Source organism: Aphelocoma coerulescens, chromosome 24 (assembly GCF_041296385.1).
Source record: "Aphelocoma coerulescens isolate FSJ_1873_10779 chromosome 24, UR_Acoe_1.0, whole genome shotgun sequence".
Taxonomy (NCBI): domain Eukaryota; kingdom Metazoa; phylum Chordata; class Aves; order Passeriformes; family Corvidae; genus Aphelocoma; species Aphelocoma coerulescens.
In genome coordinates, this window is record NC_091037.1 from 6996928 (window position 1) to 7017231 (window position 20304).

General features: G+C 44.0%; 1 protein-coding gene across 13 annotated transcripts in view; it reads left to right on the forward strand.

Moving 5' to 3' along the window:
* Positions 1-20154, forward strand: part of PRDM10 (PR/SET domain 10) — a 45854-nt gene extending 25700 nt beyond the window's left edge. For all 13 annotated transcript variants that reach the window (XM_068994573.1, XM_068994570.1, XM_068994576.1 and 10 more), the window contains 12 exons: positions 46-270; positions 5394-5741; positions 7503-7658; positions 8341-8520; positions 9398-9508; positions 10547-10747; positions 11293-11436; positions 12519-12689; positions 13943-14083; positions 14691-14859; positions 15484-15596; positions 16867-20154. In XM_068994573.1, the coding sequence (XP_068850674.1) occupies positions 46-270; positions 5394-5741; positions 7503-7658; positions 8341-8520; positions 9398-9508; positions 10547-10747; positions 11293-11436; positions 12519-12689; positions 13943-14083; positions 14691-14859; positions 15484-15596; positions 16867-17103 (2196 nt within the window). In that variant the 3' untranslated portion in view covers positions 17104-20154. The remainder of the gene's footprint in view (positions 1-45; positions 271-5393; positions 5742-7502; positions 7659-8340; positions 8521-9397; positions 9509-10546; positions 10748-11292; positions 11437-12518; positions 12690-13942; positions 14084-14690; positions 14860-15483; positions 15597-16866) is intronic.
* Positions 20155-20304: the final 150 nt, after the last annotated feature.

Below are 20304 nucleotides of genomic sequence, written 5' to 3' on the forward strand. Positions count from 1 at the left end.
GTGGGTGGGGGGAATAATCACTGGTTGTATGATTTGCGATTTCAGGACTTGCTGCATTTTTCCAGCAAGGGGCAGTTTGATGAGGCCGGACAAGCCCCACTGAACGGGCTGGAGCAGCAGGAACAGACTCCGGTGCCACCAGAGCCACAGGCAGCACTGGAGCAGCAGGAAAACCACGTGCTCCATGTGCAGCCACAGCACGAGGGGAGCACAGTGCCCACACAGAGCACCATGACAGCAGATGACATGAGGCGAGCAAAGCGCATCAGGGTAAGCACAGAGGATGGGGGATCACATCCACTGTAACACAGGGAATGCCAGACCTACCTGCCAGGGCCAGCTGGTCCTCTTTTCACTGTTGTATCCGTTTCCAAATCCCAAATAAAGCATCTCATTCCTAGCAGTTTTCTTTGCACTGAGAGGAAGACAAATCTCATATAAAGGACCAGTATCTCATAGGTGCTAGTGAGAACTGACCAGGAGCTGGAGCTGGTTGAAGTCCATCACAGTAGTTCTTGCATGGAAACACAGTCCATCCAAGCTGGCAAGCAGGAGTGTTTCTCACAGCCGGCAGAATCGTGGTGCTGTGGCACAGACTAACGACTTGCTCACAGCACCATCTGTGTCTCTCAGAACTCTCTTGCAAATAGTTGCCAAAGAGGAACCACAACCTCAGTTTAGATCCACTTAGATGATGATGATATTTAGTGATAAAATCCTTTTTTGGGGTAGAAAACCCTGCCTTTGAGAGCAAAACCTGTGCTGAGAGCTTTGTGTACCAACAGCAAACACTTGGAGCCTGAACTCTGTGTCAACTGGGTGAGCTGTTTTTTCTCTACCATGTGTGGGAGGAAATGATTCAAGCAAATAATCCTTGAAGCTTTGTAACTGGGCAATCAGTTTATTTAGCTTAAAATCTTTTCCTTTTTCTTCCATGTGTTAACTTTGGATTAAGGAAAGAAACAGCTGCAATGGGGGTAAGGGTTCATTTTTAGGGGATGAGGGAGGATTAGAAAAGAGTTGAGTAACTGTTCTGTATATGAAGATGTTGAGCCAAATTTTGCTTGCAGTTTACAGCAATGCATATGCAAGACCCAGTGGTGGTGTTACCCCAAAAATGCAGTGGCATGTCTTGAAGGAAGAGTTTGGCTTGGACACATTAAGACTGCACAGTTTTTAACCATACAAAATGCTTCCAGTCTTTGAATGACAAGTTTCCACCAGTGATTTCATTTTCATATGTTTAAAAGCTTGGGGGATTTTTTACTGAATGTATTGAAGGGTGTATAATAGAGTACAGAGATACTGAAGTTTTGACAGAGCATGGGGATGGATGTACTGCTTACCGTGTACTACAGATTCCTCAGTAAGAAGAGAAAGTGTTGGCCATTTCCCTGAACTTCTGAACCCAAGATGTGAACTTAGGATCCTCTGAAATAATGAATGTAGGACAGAAAGGGACAGAAATCCTGAAGTTACTTCTTTCTCTTGTGACTTAGCTTTTAGCCCTGCAAATTCATCACGAATGGATGACAGCTCAGAGGAGTGCAGTGGTGGTTTAGTGACGTGTTTGTATCTCAAGTCTTCTGACTTTCCCTGTATCTGGAAGCTCGTGTTCAGCAGAGTCCTGGAGATGTTTCAAGCCAGGAGCACTGGCAGATTGGCAGATGGATGGTAGCACAGACCTTTCCATATTGCAACAGACTGTGAGCAATGAGCACTTGAGATAAGACTAAACCAGCAAGCATCATTCTTTAAGCACTGAAAAATCACCCTCTGAACACTCACTCAACTCAGCTATTCACAGCACCTGCCTACAATAACATGCACTTCATAAAAGCAAGGAGACATTTGGTTTTTAGATATGCAGTACATTATTCACTTCCAAAGAACAGGTAGGAAGTCCTGACTCCTGGTTATGATTCTGAAACCTGTGTAGCTCTAATTCTTCCTTATTACTTAGATAGGATTTAGTTTTCAAAACCAGTCTTTCCTTGTGAATTGCTTCAGCTTTTCTAAGGCTTAAGACAGTGGTGCTCGAAGACTGTTTCCATGCTAGCTGGAAGCGCTGATCTGTCCTGCCCCGGGGTTCAAGTCCTGATAGGACCAGTTCATTTTTCAGCCTCTGCTTTAGAGCCTGTGGGGTTTCCTTGGAGATCAGACCTTAACTATGGCAGTTGGGTCCTACTATTGAAAAGAGATACACCCACCCTTCAAGAACTCTTGTAGAAAATTAGAGGAACGTTGTGGTCCACAGCCAAAATGAATATTTGTTTTTAGTTCAGTTCTGGGCAGTATGTGGGGTGTCTATGTGCTAATGCCAGAAACAGGAGGGATAGGAATATGATTTGGAAAGCACACTCACTTCTTTCATGATGAAAGAAATGCAACTGGTTGTGTAACAAGGAGCACAGCCAGTAAAATGAGGTTAGAAAAAGTCCCTCCTCCTTGACTTTTTCACTCGCCTAATCCTTACCCTGTTGTCATCCTGCCCTAATTATTCCCTTCTGCTAAAAGCATTCCGTTCTCACTATGGTTCTGCCATGCACATTGTATCCTTGTTAATCAGCCCTGGGAAAACAGGAATGGTCACAAAACACCTTCGGGATTATCTGTGGTTTTTATCTTTGCCCTTTAACTCCCCTTGGGCAGTTACTAACTACAGAGTAAACCTTGAAGATCTGTTTAGTGTTTCCTGAGGCAAAAACCTCAAAGCAGTAAATGCTAGTTGGAAGAGCCCTTGTAGTGACCTGCAGAAGTCAAGGCTTCTGTTTTCAAGTCCATTGCATAACATAAGTATTTTTCTCTCTCTCAATGCTGCCTGCTCAGCTGGAGCTGCAGGTAGGTTTGGGTTTTTGTTTCACTGGGTTTTTGCTGTATCTAATCCAATGGTACGTATCAACATCGCCTTCCATGTTGTTTTGTCCAACTCCTATTTAGTGTTTCCTGATTGGCCCTGCGCCATAAATTCACATTTGTTCCTCTTTAGGTAACCAATGTCCAGAACTAAGTATTACCTGAATAACAATTTGCATTCTTCTACTTCTTTTCATACCAGTTCATTGTAAATTTAAGGTGGATTTTATAGGAGTAAATTGCCTGGGTGAAGAGCTGTAATATCAGTCTTAAAGTTTTGGAGGATTTGTTTGCACAGTTGTTTGTGCTGGATCAATACTACAAGTTAATGAGACAACACTTAGTTCTTTTGTTCTGTTTTTATAGTTGATAGATTACCTAGGCAAAGAGCAGTAAAACATTTCACCTTCTGTAGCCCTTGAGATAACAACAGGGCTATGTTGAGTCTGGCCTGCTGTATTAGCAGTCAGCTCCCTGCTAAGGTACCAGTGATCAAAACTCAAATTAATAGTGTAGTTCAGGACTTGAAATACATCTTTTCACCTGTGTTTTGTTAGCATATCCCTGTGGTTAAGGGGGAAATTATATCCTTTGGACTCCAAGCAGCACATCAGTATTTGCACAGCACGTGGCTGTCTTTCCAGTTCCCAGCGTGACTTGCAGCAGCTCCCTGTGTTTCCCATCATCTCCACTTGTAAAATGGAGAATGGTGATGATGACAGCTCCTGGGAAGCCCTAGTTGGAGCTCCTGTATTAAACTGTTAACTTTTTTTTTTTGTAGCAGAGCATTTGCTGTCCTCTTCTTTCCTGGAAGGAAAGTCTAGGTTTCCCTCTGCAGTTCAGATGGTGAAAAGGATTGTTCAGGTTCACAGATTTAATCCTTAGCACAGCATTTCACAGTATTCCCAAGCTGTTCCCTCATTCCAGCAGAAGAGCTCCTAACTTTATGTATTCAGTGTCAGCTGTTGGCATGCACTTAAGGGACACAGCAAATGTCAGCTGCATCAGCTGCCACATTCCCACAAGAAAAGGAGATAGGAAACCAGGGAAATTTGTTTGCAGAAGTCTCAAAGGTGTTTCTTGCAGAAGTGGGTCATATGGAACACATGTGAGCAGAAATGTCAGCAATATTCTAGTGGAATCCAAGTGGTTTGGTTTGGGAGAGACCTTAAAACTCATCCAGTTCCACCCCCTTGCCATGGGCCAGGACACTTTCCATGAGCCCAGGTTGCTCCAAGCCCCATCCAACCTGGCGTTGAACATTTCCAGGGATGGGGCAGCCACAGCTTCTCTGGGCAACCTGTGACAGGGTCTTGCCGCCCTCACAGCTGAGAATTTCTTCCTAATATGCAACCTAAACTTATGCTCTTCCACATTATTTCTCTAACTATCAGGATGTAGATTCTGTGTGTAACATGTGAAAAGAGAAGGCATCAATCAATAACAGTTTATAGAAGTATTTGAGAGAAGAGTGGATATTGCTTAGAATTCTTGCAGAGGAATGGAGCATTGCAGTGTACTTTGAGTGCAGTATGGGTGACAATGTGCTGTGGGATTTTATAGGACTCAATTCCAGCTTTGCAACTATCCAACATGAAAGTTCTCATTCAATATTGAAATGCAGGTGCAGGACACACTTCCCTCTTTCTACAGGCAGTGCATCCAGCAGCATCTGTTCCTCCAGCAGAGGGTGCTGGGTCAGGACTGGGATGGCTCCATAACATTTGTCTGAAGAGTAAGGGGAGAAAAGGAAGACAAGAACAATCGTGAAATGTTACAGAAAAGGCAGAGTGAAGGCAAACACACACCAAAACAAAATAGGGGCTGAGAAGAGACATTGTGCACAGTAGGAGTGGAGAATTGCTCACAGCAGATTAGACAACTTCAAACCTGCTGCTCATAAAGCTGCCATTCTGCCTTTGCTGTCATGGTTTGAAACCCTGTTCTTCTTTTTGGCAATAGTAAAAAAGTTTAGACCAGCATCTCTTGAATTTATGTTCCACTGGAAGTTCTCCAGGCAATGCCAAACCACTGCTGCACATCTCTGTGGTGATCTTTGATGCAGAAGGTGATCTTGTAAAGGGCTGTGGAATTTCATAAGCCCTGCTCCTGAAGGAAACACAGGATGCTGGCTCACCATTCCTTTCTATGGTGGCTGAACTTAACGACCTGATGCCCAATAATCAGCTGGAATTGCAGCTTTTCTCAGGTCCAGATCTGTGCTTCAGACAGGACTTAGTTTTATTTTACTGAAAAATGGCATGCTAAAGACAAGTCAGCTAAATCAGAAGAAATCAGGGATGGAGAGGAAACTCCTGCACTGTGTTCTGCTAACTCAGGGTGTAGCTGCAGGTATGTCCCCTGACTCCTGCCTGTCACAGCCTCCCCTTCTGTAAATTGGAGGCAGCATATGATGGAAAATAATTTTTTGAAGTTTAGGTTCACTGATCATCCAGTATATTTAATCCTGAATATATCTGGATGTGGAATCTATCTGTGGTAACGAAAACTAATGGTCTCTTGGATGTTTCTTTCAGAATGCAGCTCTGCAGCACCTGTTCATCCGGAAATCCTTCCGCCCGTTCAAATGCCTGCAGTGCGGGAAGGCCTTCCGGGAGAAGGACAAGCTGGACCAGCACCTGCGGTTCCACGGGCGGGAAGGGAACTGCCCTTTGACCTGTGACATCTGCAACAAGGGCTTCATCAACAGCAGTGCCCTCGAGAGCCACATGAAGTTCCACATGGACCAGAAAACGTACTCCTGCATTTTCTGCCCCGAGTCCTTTGACCGCTTGGATCTGCTTAAGGATCACGTGGCCATCCATGTCAGTGATGGCTATTTCACCTGCCCCACCTGCAAGAAACGCTTCCCAGATTTTATCCAGGTGAGATGCTGTTCTGATGTGAAGTACTGCTTTGGAGGTCTCTCACAAGGCTGTGGGTTTCTCAGTGCTCTCCCTGTGTAACTGCACAGCAGTTCATTCTCACAAGGTGCAGGGATCTACCTCAGTCAGAAATTGAAAAGAAAGAGTGACCACGTACTGCTAGACATTGTTTTATGTCACTGAAGTGCTCTGTCCACTAAATCATCAGATGTGATGCTTCAATCTGGAGTTAGAAGGCACTGTACTGCAGAAGGGTGGGTGCCTTATTCCCAAAAAATTCCTGACTACTGCATCTCTGTGGCACAAAAAGGAATTATCTTTTGCTGTACTCAGCTTGTACTTGAACACACCTTGCCCTTTGTCATTAAAACTCTGAACAAAAAAAGGAGTGGTTTTACATCTTTAATCCCTTGCCTGTTTTCTGTCAGGAGAATTCATTTGAACAGCTTGCAGAAATGCCAAAACAGATCAGGATACTCTGCTTCCTGACTTACCCCCTGGGCTTCAGCTGGGCACTTTATTTTCCTTCCCTGCACGCTGCACTGGAGCAGTGAGTAATGCAGCTACTCTGCACTATGCTGAGCACTTGGACAAGGTCATTAGTAGAATTTAAAGATTGTATTTCCATGTCCAGTAAGAAAAAACTGAGATGGACCATGCACAAACTCATTATCCTTCCTAGGGACAAAGCAATTGATGTGTCTTACTGAGCTGCCCAAGTGAAATTGAAATGTAGAAATCCAGTTTAGATCAGTAATAGGAACTGATAGACTCTCCGCTAGGCTAAAGAGGAAAGGATGGGGGAAAGTGATTTACTAATATAATTCCATCCTGGCAGAAGTCCTTTATCTTCTGTAAATGTTCAACAAGGAAGAATGTTGATGATTCAGAAATGCTGTACTGCCACCTAATTCCCTGTAAACTTTCCCATGCAAATGATTGAAAGTTCCATGGCTTTTTTCCAACCATTCATTTCTATTTTTGACATTTAACAGATTTTTTTCTCTTCTTGCTATGTAAATAATTAAATTTAGTCACTGCTGCCTACTGAAATACTTCTATGTGGAACAGGTAGAGATGCCAAGTTGTTCTGCGTATGATCAGTATTAGAAGATGGTAAGGATTTAATTAGAGATCAGATCCATTTCCTAAGTAGTGTTTGCATTTCAAATGTCAAACCTCATTAGTTCCTTTATTGCGGGGAAGAAAACAAAAAAATCCCCTCTAGATGTTTGAAGAGGTCAAGGATAGTCCCAGAATATGGAGAAGTAATTGCCATTCAGGAACGGTGTACAAATTCTCTTTTGATTAAGTTGTTGTTTTGGGGTTTTTTACCAATTTTAATTGCAAGCTCATTGTGTCTGATTGAAATGAATTAGTTCCCATGTTTTGGTTTCTTATAAATGAAAGGAAGATAATGAACCCCAGATGAATGTGTTAACTCGAGGGTGATTCTGTGCAAATGGTACATTGTGGACTTTTGCTGCCCATTAAGTGCAACTGTGCAATAGCTGATGCCTTCAAGAATCAGTCCTGAGGAAATCAAATCACCCATCCAGATGACTAATAAAGATGTTATGGCTTTATAGAAACTATTGCTGAGATATCAACTGTTCCAATCAAATACTTTTTAAACCAAAGCACATTAGACAATTTCAAAACCTCTTCCCTTTCTTTCATATTGTGAAGAGTTTCCTAGACTGTTTTACCACTCACTTCTCTCTTGAATAAGCTTTGTTTTTCTGTGATCTGCCATTTTAGGTCAAGAAACACGTGCGCAGTTTCCATTCTGAGAAGATTTACCAGTGTACAGAGTGTGACAAGGCTTTCTGCCGCCCCGACAAGCTGCGACTCCACATGCTGCGGCACTCAGACCGCAAAGACTTCCTGTGCTCCACCTGTGGCAAGCAGTTCAAGGTGAGCTGGCTCTTGGCTGTATCATCACTGGTACAAAAACCACCATTCCTTACCCTCCTTCAAGGAAATAAGCTCATGTTCTCAAAGGTCAAAGAAACAACACTAGCCTTGCCTGTGAGTTGCAGGCACTGCTTGATGTCCTGTGTGAGCTATGACATCCATTTCTGAAGGACAAGGGGCAAGGTCACCTCAGCATCTTATTTCAAACAGATCTTATTCCCAATAATTTAATAGCAAAGGAACTTTCTATCTGCTCATTAAGAACTGGGACATCATACACCTCCATTGCCAGGTGTTTGGGTTACATTGCTTATATCAGTTCAGTTAAGAAGTTTCTTGCTGATGTCAGTGGCTTAATAATATTCCTGGCCAAGATGCCTGTGTCCGTGGCATCCATCTTGTCAGCACGTGTCATCCAGATGCCTTTCCAAATACCACCAGAACAGATGGAGCAGACCGTGAGCCAGGTAAACTGTGGTGGCAGCAGCCTGCTCCCTGTCACTGAATTTGTGATGGGACATGGAGGGTCTGGATATTTCTGCGTGAAGGAACACATTTTTCTGAGAGGAAAAGCTGGAGAGAGATCCCTGAACAACTCAAACTGTGGCTCTTATGCATAACAGGTAGTAAGGCAGTTTCTGTGATGTTGCTGACATTTTTCTCCCCAATTGCTCCTTCCCAGAGGAAGGACAAGCTGCGAGAGCACATGCAGAGGATGCACAACCCAGAGAGGGAGGCCAAGAAGGCTGATCGGATCAGCCGCTCCAAAACCTTCAAGCCCCGGATCGCGTCCACTGACTATGAGAGCTTCATGTTCAAGTGCCGCCTCTGCATGATGGGCTTCCGCCGCAGGGGCATGTTGGTGAGTGCCTGGGTGCTCTTACAGCCTCTGTACACTACTCTGATGAATAGGTAAGGAATAATGATGGTATTCCAGCATTGGAACACGAGGATCATGAAAGGGTTTGGGCTGGAAGGGACCTTCATGTCGTTCCATCCCTCTGCCGTGGGCAGGGACACTTTCCACTAGACCAGGTTGCTTCAAGCCCTGTCCAATCTGGTCTTATCCAGCCAGGATGCTGTGAAACAAATTTTGGCAGATTTTGTAGCTGAGTTGAGATGATACATCTTTTTTTAAACCTGTGTGTCTTACCTCTTCAGCAAATTTGCACATTTCACTGCCTGTGCTGTATGTCCGGTTGTCAGTACCATATTTCAACACTAACTAATGCTGCCTGATGTGTACTGTATTTAACAGGACATGAGATGAAAATACTGCCTTGTTCAGCCTTATTGCCTCTGTTCTCCTGACCATCTTTCCTGTTATTTGTTTCTCCCCCTTCTCGACGGCCTCTCCTGGCCATGTCTTATCACTACCTCTGGGTAAAGGCTGTTCTGCAGCAACAGATTGTTTGCAAAGTTTTCATGGGGGTTGTTAGCTGGGCAGAGGCCCTTTACACTACCTCACTCTCAGATATCAGCTGCAAGACAGTACTGGCAAACTATTCTACCCCTTCCTAATTTTGGTTAGGGAAACTGGAAGTGAGATCTAGCAAGAGCACATTTACCTTCACCAGTTAAATTTGAGTGTACAATAACCCTTGCAGCAGCAAATGCCTCCAGTGCTGCTGGCTTGCATTGTTCAGTTTTGGTTTGGCTGTTATCCATGTCTGGGAGAAGCACCAGTTGTTTGGCTTCCAGCTGTAATATGTTCTTGTTCTCTGTTTCTTTCTCCTAAGGTGAATCATTTATCAAAGAGACATCCAGACATGAAAATAGAAGAAGTGCCAGAGCTCACATTGCCCATCATAAAACCCAACAGAGATTACTTCTGTCAATACTGCGATAAGGTGTGTGGGAAGTCACCTCTCAGAGCGTAGCTCAGTCCCTGTCTTGGATGCAACCAATTTGTCTCTGCATAGAAATCTCTGGCAGGGTTTGTACCTTTTCTGAGGTGCTTGCCAGCAACATTCCTGCAGTACTGTCCAAAAAAAAAAAAGGAAGACAAAATGCACTTAGGCCAAGGCAGTGGAATGCTAATTGAAAACTGCAGTTTTCCCCTTTCTGCTGTGTTTGGCATTGGAAAGCTTGAATACCGTGATCCAGCAGATAGTCACTGACCCCTAGTCTTGTGTTAGCCTAGGACTAAGTATCCTCTCTGTGCATAATTCCTGGCCACTAAGTTCTTTTGGTTTTTATATCACTTCTAAAAGTTAGTCTCTAACCCCTTTTATTGTAAGCTGCTTACTAGGTCATGTGCCAGTAATTCCCAGTGTTCAGTGGAGCCTGAAGCTGCTTCTGCAGTGCCTTTGAGTTCTTGCTCTTGTTCTCCTTTGCCTTTTATGCCTGGGGGCCCTTATTTACCATGGAGTGTATTTTGGCTGTCCTTACCCTCAGTATGTCTTTCTGTGATGCCTCCTCCCTTTTGTTTGAGGGGAGAAAAAATAGTTTTAATTTTTAGATAGTATTTGTTTGTTGATGTCCCTAAAAAGGACTAAAAGATACGTTGATCACTGAACTAAAACAATTTGATGTTTTGTGTCAAGTAGAGACATCAACCCTTGTGACAAATTAACATTGGGCATTTGATCTTCAAATATGGCAATAAGGTTTTCCTCTTACCTCTTTGTCCTGCTTTGGTGTTTGGTTGTGGCATACAATATGTTCTCAAAAGGCTTCTCTGTGCTACAGAAGGAGTCAGTTGCTTTTACAGGTTGATGAAACACTGGAAGGTGTATATTCAAGCCTTTTGTTGTAATTGTTTGGGGATTTAACTAAATGTATTCTCTAAAGCAACATGCAAACCTTCCAGATCGAGATAACTGGTAGCTGTTTCCTGTGCAGACACCAGGATTGTACCATTTTAATTCCAAATCTCTGCCCTGCAGGTGTACAAGAGTGCCAGCAAGCGCAAAGCACACATCCTGAAAAACCATCCTGGTGCTGAGCTACCTCCAAGCATCCGGAAACTGCGTCCTGCAGGCCCAGGAGAGCCAGATCCCATGCTGAGCACCCACACCCAGCTGACAGGCACCATTGCCACCCCTCCAGTGTGCTGCCCTCACTGCTCCAAGCAATATAGCAGTAAGGTATGGGGGGTTCTGGCCTCACACAGCCTCTCCCTGGGGATGCTCTTTCACCATGGCCTCTGTCACCTGTCCATCCACAAGCAGAGTTCTCTTCTTCTCAGTCAGAGTGCTGGTTTCATGCTGTGTGCAGGCACAGCCTGGTTGTTTTAGAGCCAAAAGATTCCCTGAATAGAGGGTTTGTGCTGAAAAGTTATCAGAGCATGATCATGAATGGAAGGGCTTGGAAACTGCTCCCTGATAGCTACAGGGGAGATGAGTGTGGAAACAAAACACAGAAAAGATGACCTTTGGAAAAAGTCATAAAACACCTGGCTATGTTGGGGTAAAAAGCTGTTGAGGACAATACTTCAGTGTTAGCTCTAATCAGCAGCAGCTTTGTGATCCTTGTGTCCGTCTTGTTGACCAGAGGATCTCGTAGTGTGAATCTTGATGCTGCTTTACTGAGGGAAATGTAAAAGCTGCATTGGGCCAGGCTGTTGGATTTCATGTGGCCCTGAGCAGAGTTACTGAGCATCCTTCCAATGCTCCTTTGCTTCTCTCTGCAGACAAAGATGGTGCAGCACATCCGCAAGAAGCACCCAGAGTTTGCTCAGCTCCCAAACACGATCCACGCGCCGCTTGCGACGGCCGTCATCAGCTCCACTCCGGCTGTTCTCACCACCGACAGCTCGACTGGAGAAACTGTTGTGGTAAGGGCTGGAGGCACACGAGAGCAGTGCAGGGAAATGCACAGAACAGGGGTCTTCTGGTATTAGTAACCCTGGTTTATTTGGCAGACATCACTTTAAAGCTTGTGTTAAGACATTATTTGAGATCACTTCTGGTTTTGAGTCTGTGTGGTCCAGTTTTGCACTGCCAGGAGCTGTTCATTTCTTTCTGGAGCTTTAAGGATTTGTCTTTTATGCCCAAATCCATTCCCTTCTTTCAGTCAGACCTACTGACTCCACATAATGTACTTAATGAACTCAGGGATACACATCTCATGGATTTTCACTGGGACTGTTCTCCTGAAGTGAGAGATGCAATTCCTGGCATCAAGAGGACAAGTTTAACAGTGGCTGGGGACTGCATCAAACTGTGTTCAGGGAGCCAGATCTCTTTGTAATCCTTTGGACAGAGCAGCACTGAGCAATAGGAATCTCCAGTGGCTGATCTCTACCGTTAATGCATCAGCTGCTACACAAGTGAAAGCTGAGACTAGAAAATGTGTTTTTCAGTGTTCTGGGATACTGTATAGTTTTAAAAGTCCTATTGATCACAGTTTAAAACTTCCTATCTAAAGACTAACTGGATAAAATACTATTTTGCTTGAAAATGGAGAAGTTCAATCAGGATGCTGTTGGCTTCATAAACTTGATTAAGTTAGGTACTAAATGTCTTTACATGTTAGAAATACAGTTGTCACTCTGACAGGAAAGGAAGAAAGGTGGAATATGTCCATGAACCACTTTTTGACTTGGAAACCAAGTCAGCTCTTCACAAATACAGGACTTCCATTGTTTAATAGAATACTGGTATGTCACAAGATGAAAATAATTATTTTTATTATGATATGTTAAGTTAGCCCTGAATGGTCCTGACAAGGATTTAGACAGAAGAGAGCAATTCTAGTGGATGATCCCTGGTGATTACTCATGACCCCAACCTCCGTACACATTAAGCTCTTGTAAATAAATGACCAGACCCACTGTACGTGTAGATAAAAAACCTGCAGCCCTGAAGAAGTACATCAGTATGATGATGATCTGTATCTCTTTCTCTCTCTGCTCAGACAACGGATTTACTGACCCAAGCAATGACAGAGATATCCCAGACCCTCACCACAGACTACCGGACTCCCCAGGGAGATTACCAGCGCATCCAGTACATCCCTGTGTCTCAGTCCACAACTGGCTTGCAGCAGCCTCAGCACATACAGCTGCAGGTTGTTCAAGTGGCCCAGGTGAGTAACTTAGTGGGGATCTTGCTGTGCTTTTGACCCTTTCCCTACCAAGCCTGTGTGTTCTTGGGGCTCTAGCACGCAGAAGTCTGGTAGGGAGTAGTTACAAAAAGTGCTGCAGCTACTTTTTACAGATAAATCAACTGATAAGGCATAGGGTTCCCTTCACAAGCACTTGTAACTGGGCATAAATAGTCCTGCCAGCCTTGGTCAGCTTGCTGGAGACACATTGACAAAGTCCTGTCTTAGTTCTACCCGTCTGGGCACCCTTGCTCAAGTCTGCTCTAGGAATGTTTTCCAGCAAGTGGAAAATTGGGTCAGTGGGTGACCCATTTTCTGCAGTTCAAGACTGATTTGTACTTCCTTGTCCTCGGTGAGTCAGAGGCAAAATTTGGGAGTACAGAGAGTGGTTGCTTGTTCCCTTCATAGCATCTATTAGAATATTCATTCTCTTGATGCTTAACAGCCTCCTAAAAATGAAACCAGAGTGTAACTAGAGTAACTGGTCTGAGGAAAATACCTCAGGCCAGGTGTAAGAAATCACTGTAGTCTTTAAATCTGTTACCCACTGGAGGAAGCTGAAACTACCATGTGTTTATTTTAATCCGAAATTTCATGTTCTCTCTGGCCCCTCATAACAAATCAGGTTATGAATTTGATTAATAAAGGCCTAAACAATGGCCCCAGTTGATAGTGACTGTGGCTGTTGTAATGATACAAGAGCATAACCATTGATTCCTGCAGGTAATATTAGGAAGATCTTAATTTTATAAATATCCAAGACTTGTAATTCAATTACTGCAATTGATATCATTAGCAAGTGTTGCTGAAAAAAACCTTTAAAAACCTCTCAGCACTTGCCTTGATGCAGGTCTGTGTAAAACTACAGAATTGGATATGCAGATCTCAAGTATGTATAAGTTGTACAGAAAGATGTTTACAGAGAAGTGGTTAACACTAATCCTGCCTTTTGTACCCTTTGGTTTAGTCCAGCCACTGCCACAAGCAGCTTGTATGACATTAGGCAAGTCCTTTCCATTGGTATCACTGAGATAGAACCATCTCTGTGCCACTATGTCTGTTAAATGTATTTTAATCTCCTGGGGTGCAAAGAAACTCAATCAACAAGGTTCAACAGGTGTGCTCCACTAAGGCTCCTACCTCATTATTCCAGATCTTGTGTCCTACAAGAGGTATACATGGCTGCTTTTGTAAAGAATTTGAGATATAGACCTCTCCTTAATTTTTTTCCCCAGGCTACCTCACCTCACCAGTCCCAGCACTCCACAGTAGATGTTGGGCAGCTTCATGACCCCCAGACATACACCCAACATGCCATCCAGGTGCAGCACATCCAGGTCACAGAGCCATCACCAGCAACTCAGTCATCATCACAGGTATTTCCCTCTTCTCTTCAGGAAATGCTTTCCCTACCAGCCTGCTCAGCTGGCATTTTGCATGTGCTGATGCAGGGGACAGTGTTTTCTTTGTCATTTAAAGGACCACGTGTGAAATGACTCTCACACTGAGATCATCAAGCAGTTGCCCAGATGTCTCCGGGTGTATTGGGGGTGTTTTGTTGTGGGTTTGTTTGGGTATTTGTTGTGTGGGTTTTTTTTCTCCCTACAGTATGTACAAAGGAGAGAGAAATGATTGGAAACAGACACATTTGCAGCTTAAATGAAGTTTTGTCAGTTGGAAGATGTAAATGGAAACTGGCATTCCTCAAATATTTGAAGTGCAGCTCTTCATGCTGTTGGGTAGAATTTAGCCTCTAATCTCAGGTCTCTGCCATAGACTCACTTTGGCAAGCAACAATATCTCTATTTCAGTTTCCTGGTCTGTGCTTATTGACTGTAGAGTGAAGCAAGTCAGAGAAGAGAGAGGAGCATTCTTGTGCTCTGGAACCTGCCCTGTGTTTTCCCTTAATGAGAAGGTTGTGTTTGTGACAGCACAGAGCTGTGCAATCCTTACTACACCAAGAACCCCTTTTTTTTTTTGTAGGTTGGGGGTCAGCCTTTGAGTCCCTCCTCGCAACAACCTCAGCAGGAACTCAGCCCCTCACAGATGCAGACAACTACATCAACACCAAACCAAGCCCTCCAGCAGCAGCAAGGCTCCTCAGTCCAGCACACATATCTCCCCAGCAACTGGAACTCATTTCGGAGCTACTGTAAGTGTCAGCAGTAGCTCTAACTACTTGTCTGGCAAGTGTGTGTGACTAACACGTGCCCCATATCTCCAGATACCAAATGAAAGTGTTTTCAGAGCTCATTCAGCTTTGTGGTTAATATTCATAGATATCAAGAATATAAAGTTTCAGACAAATGTGAATGGTTGTTCCAGCTCTTCCACTGTCATCTGTATCGATCCAGTACATGGTTTGTGCAGGCACACTGGGCTCCTTTGTTCCAAGAAACTTGCATTCAACAAGAATCCATGTGTTGGTAACTACTTGTTCAAATTTGGATGCATGCTTGAAAGAATTCTATTGAAAAGGAGCGTGACATGAAGATGTTTTCTCAAGTCCATGCAGTTCTGGATGGTAATTCTGTGATGATTTCAGTGAGAACAGTATGTGTTTTCTCTACGTGAATTGCCAAATATCCAGCTGGTGTTAACTGGCATAATTCTGCTGAGGCCTGTAGGGTTCTACAAGGCCTTATATCACCTGAATGTCTATTCAATACCCACTGTTTTCGGACTTTTAAATTTTACTGACGTAAGACATGATCTTTGAAGGTTGTCTTTGAGTTTGACTGGAGGTCTTGATTATCCAATTTGCATTTTTTTTTAGCATCAGAGATTCAGATGATGACCATCCCCCAAGGGCAGTACGTGATCACAGAGACTGCTGTGGGTACCCCAGTCACCACTGTCAACACAGGGCAAGTGAAAGCAGTTACTCAGGTAAGGAAAACCATCGTGGCCTTTTTTTCATCCAGAGTATTATCAGGCATAACGCTCTTCAGCTTGAAGGTTTAAGGAATGCCAAAATCATGACTGGGGCACCGAGTGGAGGTACCTAAAGAGGTGCAGACTGCACAGTATAGTCTGCATGTAACCATTTACAAGCTCATGCTGTTTGGCCCTTGTATGTATGACTCCTTCCAGTTTCAAGTCTTCGCTTAATCATTTGCAGGACAAAGTATTATTTAGTGGTACTGCTTAGTCTTAAAAATATTTATAATTAAGCAGTATGCATTAAACTGAATTTCAGAACAACTTCCAGAAACATTTCAGCAGCTTTCCGTTGCCATGCGTGGTGTTTGGGTGGAGGGGAGTTCACTGCGTTTTCCCCTGAAGCGTCCCTGGCAAGAGATCGCTTAGGGAGCTGCTGTGTAGCACGCTAAGCTAAGCTTACTCCCTCCTCCTGCGCAGCTGTTTAGGCGCGAGTTACACAGGCACGCAAGCCAGATAGCTCAGTATTACCAGAGAGAGAGTCAGGAGGGTTCTCTGCACAGCATTTCCACGGACAAGGTTTGTTCCTTCCTCCGCAAAGGGAGAGCAGAGGCGCAAAGAGAGCGAGAATTCGAGATCCAGCATTTCGTACTCAGCCGGGCAGAGCATCGCAGCCAGTGAGCTGCGGGCACGGGGCAGGGCAAAGGCGGGACTAGGGCAGGGAGCCCATGGGGAAGGTCTGGGGTGTGTAGGGTTACGAGTTCTTCACGAGGCATTGTGGGAGAGGCTTTTCATTTCTTTACAAGAGGTAAGCAGGATGTTTTCAAACCTCTTGAGTTTTTCCACCAGCAGGCCTTTGCTATTTCGGGCCTCCCCGGGCCTTCGGCCATCACAGCTGCTGGCTCAGTGACCCCAACATTCTGTTATCTGTAAGATTAGAAAATAAGACGAGTTCCTGCTATTCCTTGTAAGAATCAGGCATAAGGAGGCAGGTCACTAGCCTGTGTTGGTATTGGTCACTGGGAGTGCAACTTCTGCTAGAACATATGGAATGCAGGAAAAAACCTTTCAGAACAGTTGAATTAAAAATGGCTATTTTAATCTGTAGTGATGGTCTAATTGTGTAATGAGTTCAACCATTTGTAAATTAACCAAATGCCAAGTAAGTCCAATGTCCTTCAAATCAAAAGACAGGTGTTATGTTGCTCTCAAATACATTTAAATGAAACAGAGCTTAGTTTAAAAGTTATTTTCTATATTTTTTATATTCCCCATGCAGACTCACTACGTGATATCTGAAGGTCAGCCTGATCTGGATAGCAAACAAAACTCTTCACTCTCCAGCGAGGTTCAGGTGGGCGTTTCCCAGCCCGCAGCCCACACGGATCCCTTGGAATCCCAGCCAAGCAGCCAGCAGCAAACCACCCAGTACATCATCACCACCACCACCAACGGGAGCGGCGGGAGTGAAGTGCACATCTCCAAACCCAGGACTTTCTCAGCACAGCACGAGTGAAGGAGCCTCATGGTCCCATTTGCTTGTCCTTGTCACCTCCCCGACAGCTCAGATGTGGGGGTACCCCGGGGCTCTGTATGTTTTGATGTATACACTCACCTCCCACTAAAATCTTGGAGCTCTTGTTAATGCTTTAAGAGGGTTTGATTCCCAGTGACCATGAAGTACCCTCAAAATCCTTCTGGGATGCTTTTTATGCAGCTTTTAAGAAAAAGGACAAGAGAAGTGAAACCTCTGCTTGCCTGGACTTTATTTTTGGCATGTCTGCTGACCCTTATTTTTCCTTTCTGGAAGTGTGTCCAGCAAACAATTTTATTTCAACTGTATGGGAAAAAGCTTGCCTAACTGAAGGCTTCCTGGCAGATTATTGTATGTATATTTTTAACAGGAGCCGTTAAACAGGAGAACATCATGTAAATTGCCAGAATATGGCAGAACTGCTTCTTGTGGCTTCCAGCAGCCAAGGTGAAGGGGAATGTCCCTGCTCCATGTGAGCAGACTGCCTGGAGAAAGGAGCAGCAGAAGCCAAGTGGTGGCTCCTGGTGTCCCTCTATGGGGATGGATTGAACAATGAAGCTGTGAAGATGTGCCGAAGCAGTCCATTAAATTATTATTTTTCCAGCCCTCCAGAACTGTTTACATGCTGTCTGCCCTGCCCCATTTTACCCAGCAGTTCCAGAAAGCAGGAAAAGCACTGTCTTAAACCTGTGTTGTTTGGAACAAATTGATTGAAATCCTAGGAGCACCTAAGGGTAGTACAGAGCCACTGTTACCTCTTTTCCCTCCGGTGTTTGCAGGGAAAATTGCTTTTTTGCCTGTAAACAAACAAAAAAAAAAAGGCTCAGCTAAATCTTCACAACAGCTTCTGCTGTGATCTGAGATAGTTGTGCCAGGAGAAAATGAGGATACAGAGCACTCCTCTGAAGGGACAGGGTCGTTATCTCTGTAGCCCCCTCAAAATAAACATATTTCTCCTCTTCAAGCCTGGATGGAGAGTTGGTTGCTTTGGTTCTTTTTTTTCCAAATAACCTTGTAAACAATGCACTGTAATTCCTTTGGACAGTTACATAAAACAACCAGCCCTGGACTCAGGAAACACACAAGAAAAATGCTAGTGGACCACTATTTATGGGACACAGAAAGCCATCCGTGAGGGTTGCCTGATGTGATGGACCTGGTCTACATACAGAATTCATGTTGCATTTAGGGACGAGGAGAAAGGGAAAGAGAAGGTTTATCTTTTAAGGCTGTGTAGTATGTTTTTCCTTACATACTTCTCCTTCACAGGTCGGCTTGGTTGGTTGTTTAAGGCATTCTGGTGGTTGCAGGAATATGACTAGAACTCCATGGAGCCCTGATGGGATATACCATGTGTGTCTGAATTTCCATTCACTGCTGGAAAACTCATCCCAGAGCGTCTGTGCATAACAGGATACATGTAGTCATGAAACAAAAGCAGAGAAGGGTGTTGTGTCTTAGAGGCCCTTGAGTCAGGAGAACTCGAGAGGTTTTTCTGATTTGTTTTCTCTTGTACTGCACTGAGTGTGAATGTGGCACTCACTCTTCCGTAGGCATTCCCAGGTATTCGGGTGTGGGTTACCTGTGTGAGTAAGCACTATGCATTGCAGTATCAGCTTTTATGGAGTTAAAGCTCTTGGACATGAGAGAGCTCTGCACTCAGGCTGCACAAGAGGAAATCTGGTTCCTTGTGGGCAAAGCCTTGTAGCAGGTATTGCTTTGGTAATTAACATATCTGTTCACGTGGCGTGGAAATAGTATTGAGATAAGTCAGTTGGCAAATACTGGCCAGCTCAGAACTGTTCTGAGGTAGCTTTGAAGTGACTTGCCAAAATGTGGATTACTTTGTTCCTGGGACTTCTCTTCTCTTGCTGAACCACCATACCAGGGCATTAATGAGCCAGGTAGAATTAACGTGCACCAGAGCTCCCATTTGGTCAAGTGCAATGATGCAAAGTGACTTTTAAATTCTGTGGATTTGGCAGCCCAGCCACTGTGGCAGCGTGGGCAAGCAACCACAATGCCCAGTAAGTAACTTGAATTCATGTTGCTGAGGACTTTGGAATTACAATGTTGGGCCTTGCAACGTTGTTGGTATGGGAAAAGAGTAGGGAGAATTTTGTCTTTGCTTTCTTCATGTTGCTGCTGATTTAATAACAAGCCACAACTGCTACAAGTAGTCGGAAAATAGCAGACTTGGAAATGGGAGACTGGGAATACTGGGATACTACCCTGCAGCAGCAATTTTAAAAGTCTTAAAAGTTTGACAATAGATGAACATCAAACATGTTCCCATTAATGATGTTGCAGACAGGGGGTTTAAAAACTATTTTGCTCTATGCACCTTTGTTAGAACGGTTCATGAATGAGGACAGTTGTACCAGTTATTTAAAACTGAAAACTATTTCAAACATAAAACTATTTCAAAACAGCCTTTTTGAACTCAAATCTTCTTCATCAAAGTTTCTCTGCCTTGCAGCAGCAGCACGTGTGGGCTATTGGCCTGACTCCAGGTGAAGTAATTCCAAGTGTCCCAAGTTGAATGAATGCCTTGTGAAAGAAGCATGCCTGGAAATGGAAGTACCACAGATTTTCCTTCCAAAATAAGGAACTACAGTGATTGCATAGATGGCAAAGATTGCGTGGATTTTTGTCTCCATTTCTGCAGCGCAGGATGTATTATTTTTAAACCAGAGCAACCCAAAGATCTCTCTAAGTCGTGTCCCACAGAAGTGTAAATCCAGAGTACTCTCAGTTGCCTGCAGGGTCCATGTTTTGTTTGGAGATGCTGTCCCTTGGAGGCATTTTGGGTCAGATTCTGTATTTTCCTGGAGGTAAAAGAAAACAACCCCAGCCCATGCACCCCAATCTTGCACCTCTTGGACTGCTCGGGCCCCATCTCTTATTTAACTGTGTATGTTTATTGTACATTTGGTGACTGTTGTTGTGTTCAGAGTCTTGTGCAACCTGGCAGGTGTAAAAACAAAAACAAACCTGAAAATAATAAATCTTTTTTTCTTTTTTTTTTTTAAATCACTTGTGACGACCAGTCTGTTCTATGGGGTAAGGTGTTCGGGGAGAGTGAGTGAAGTGGGGGGTGGATAAATGGGATGATAACAGTATACAAGTTACAGGGGAAAATATAGATGCTACTCTCTGGACGGAACACAGCATTTCTGACCT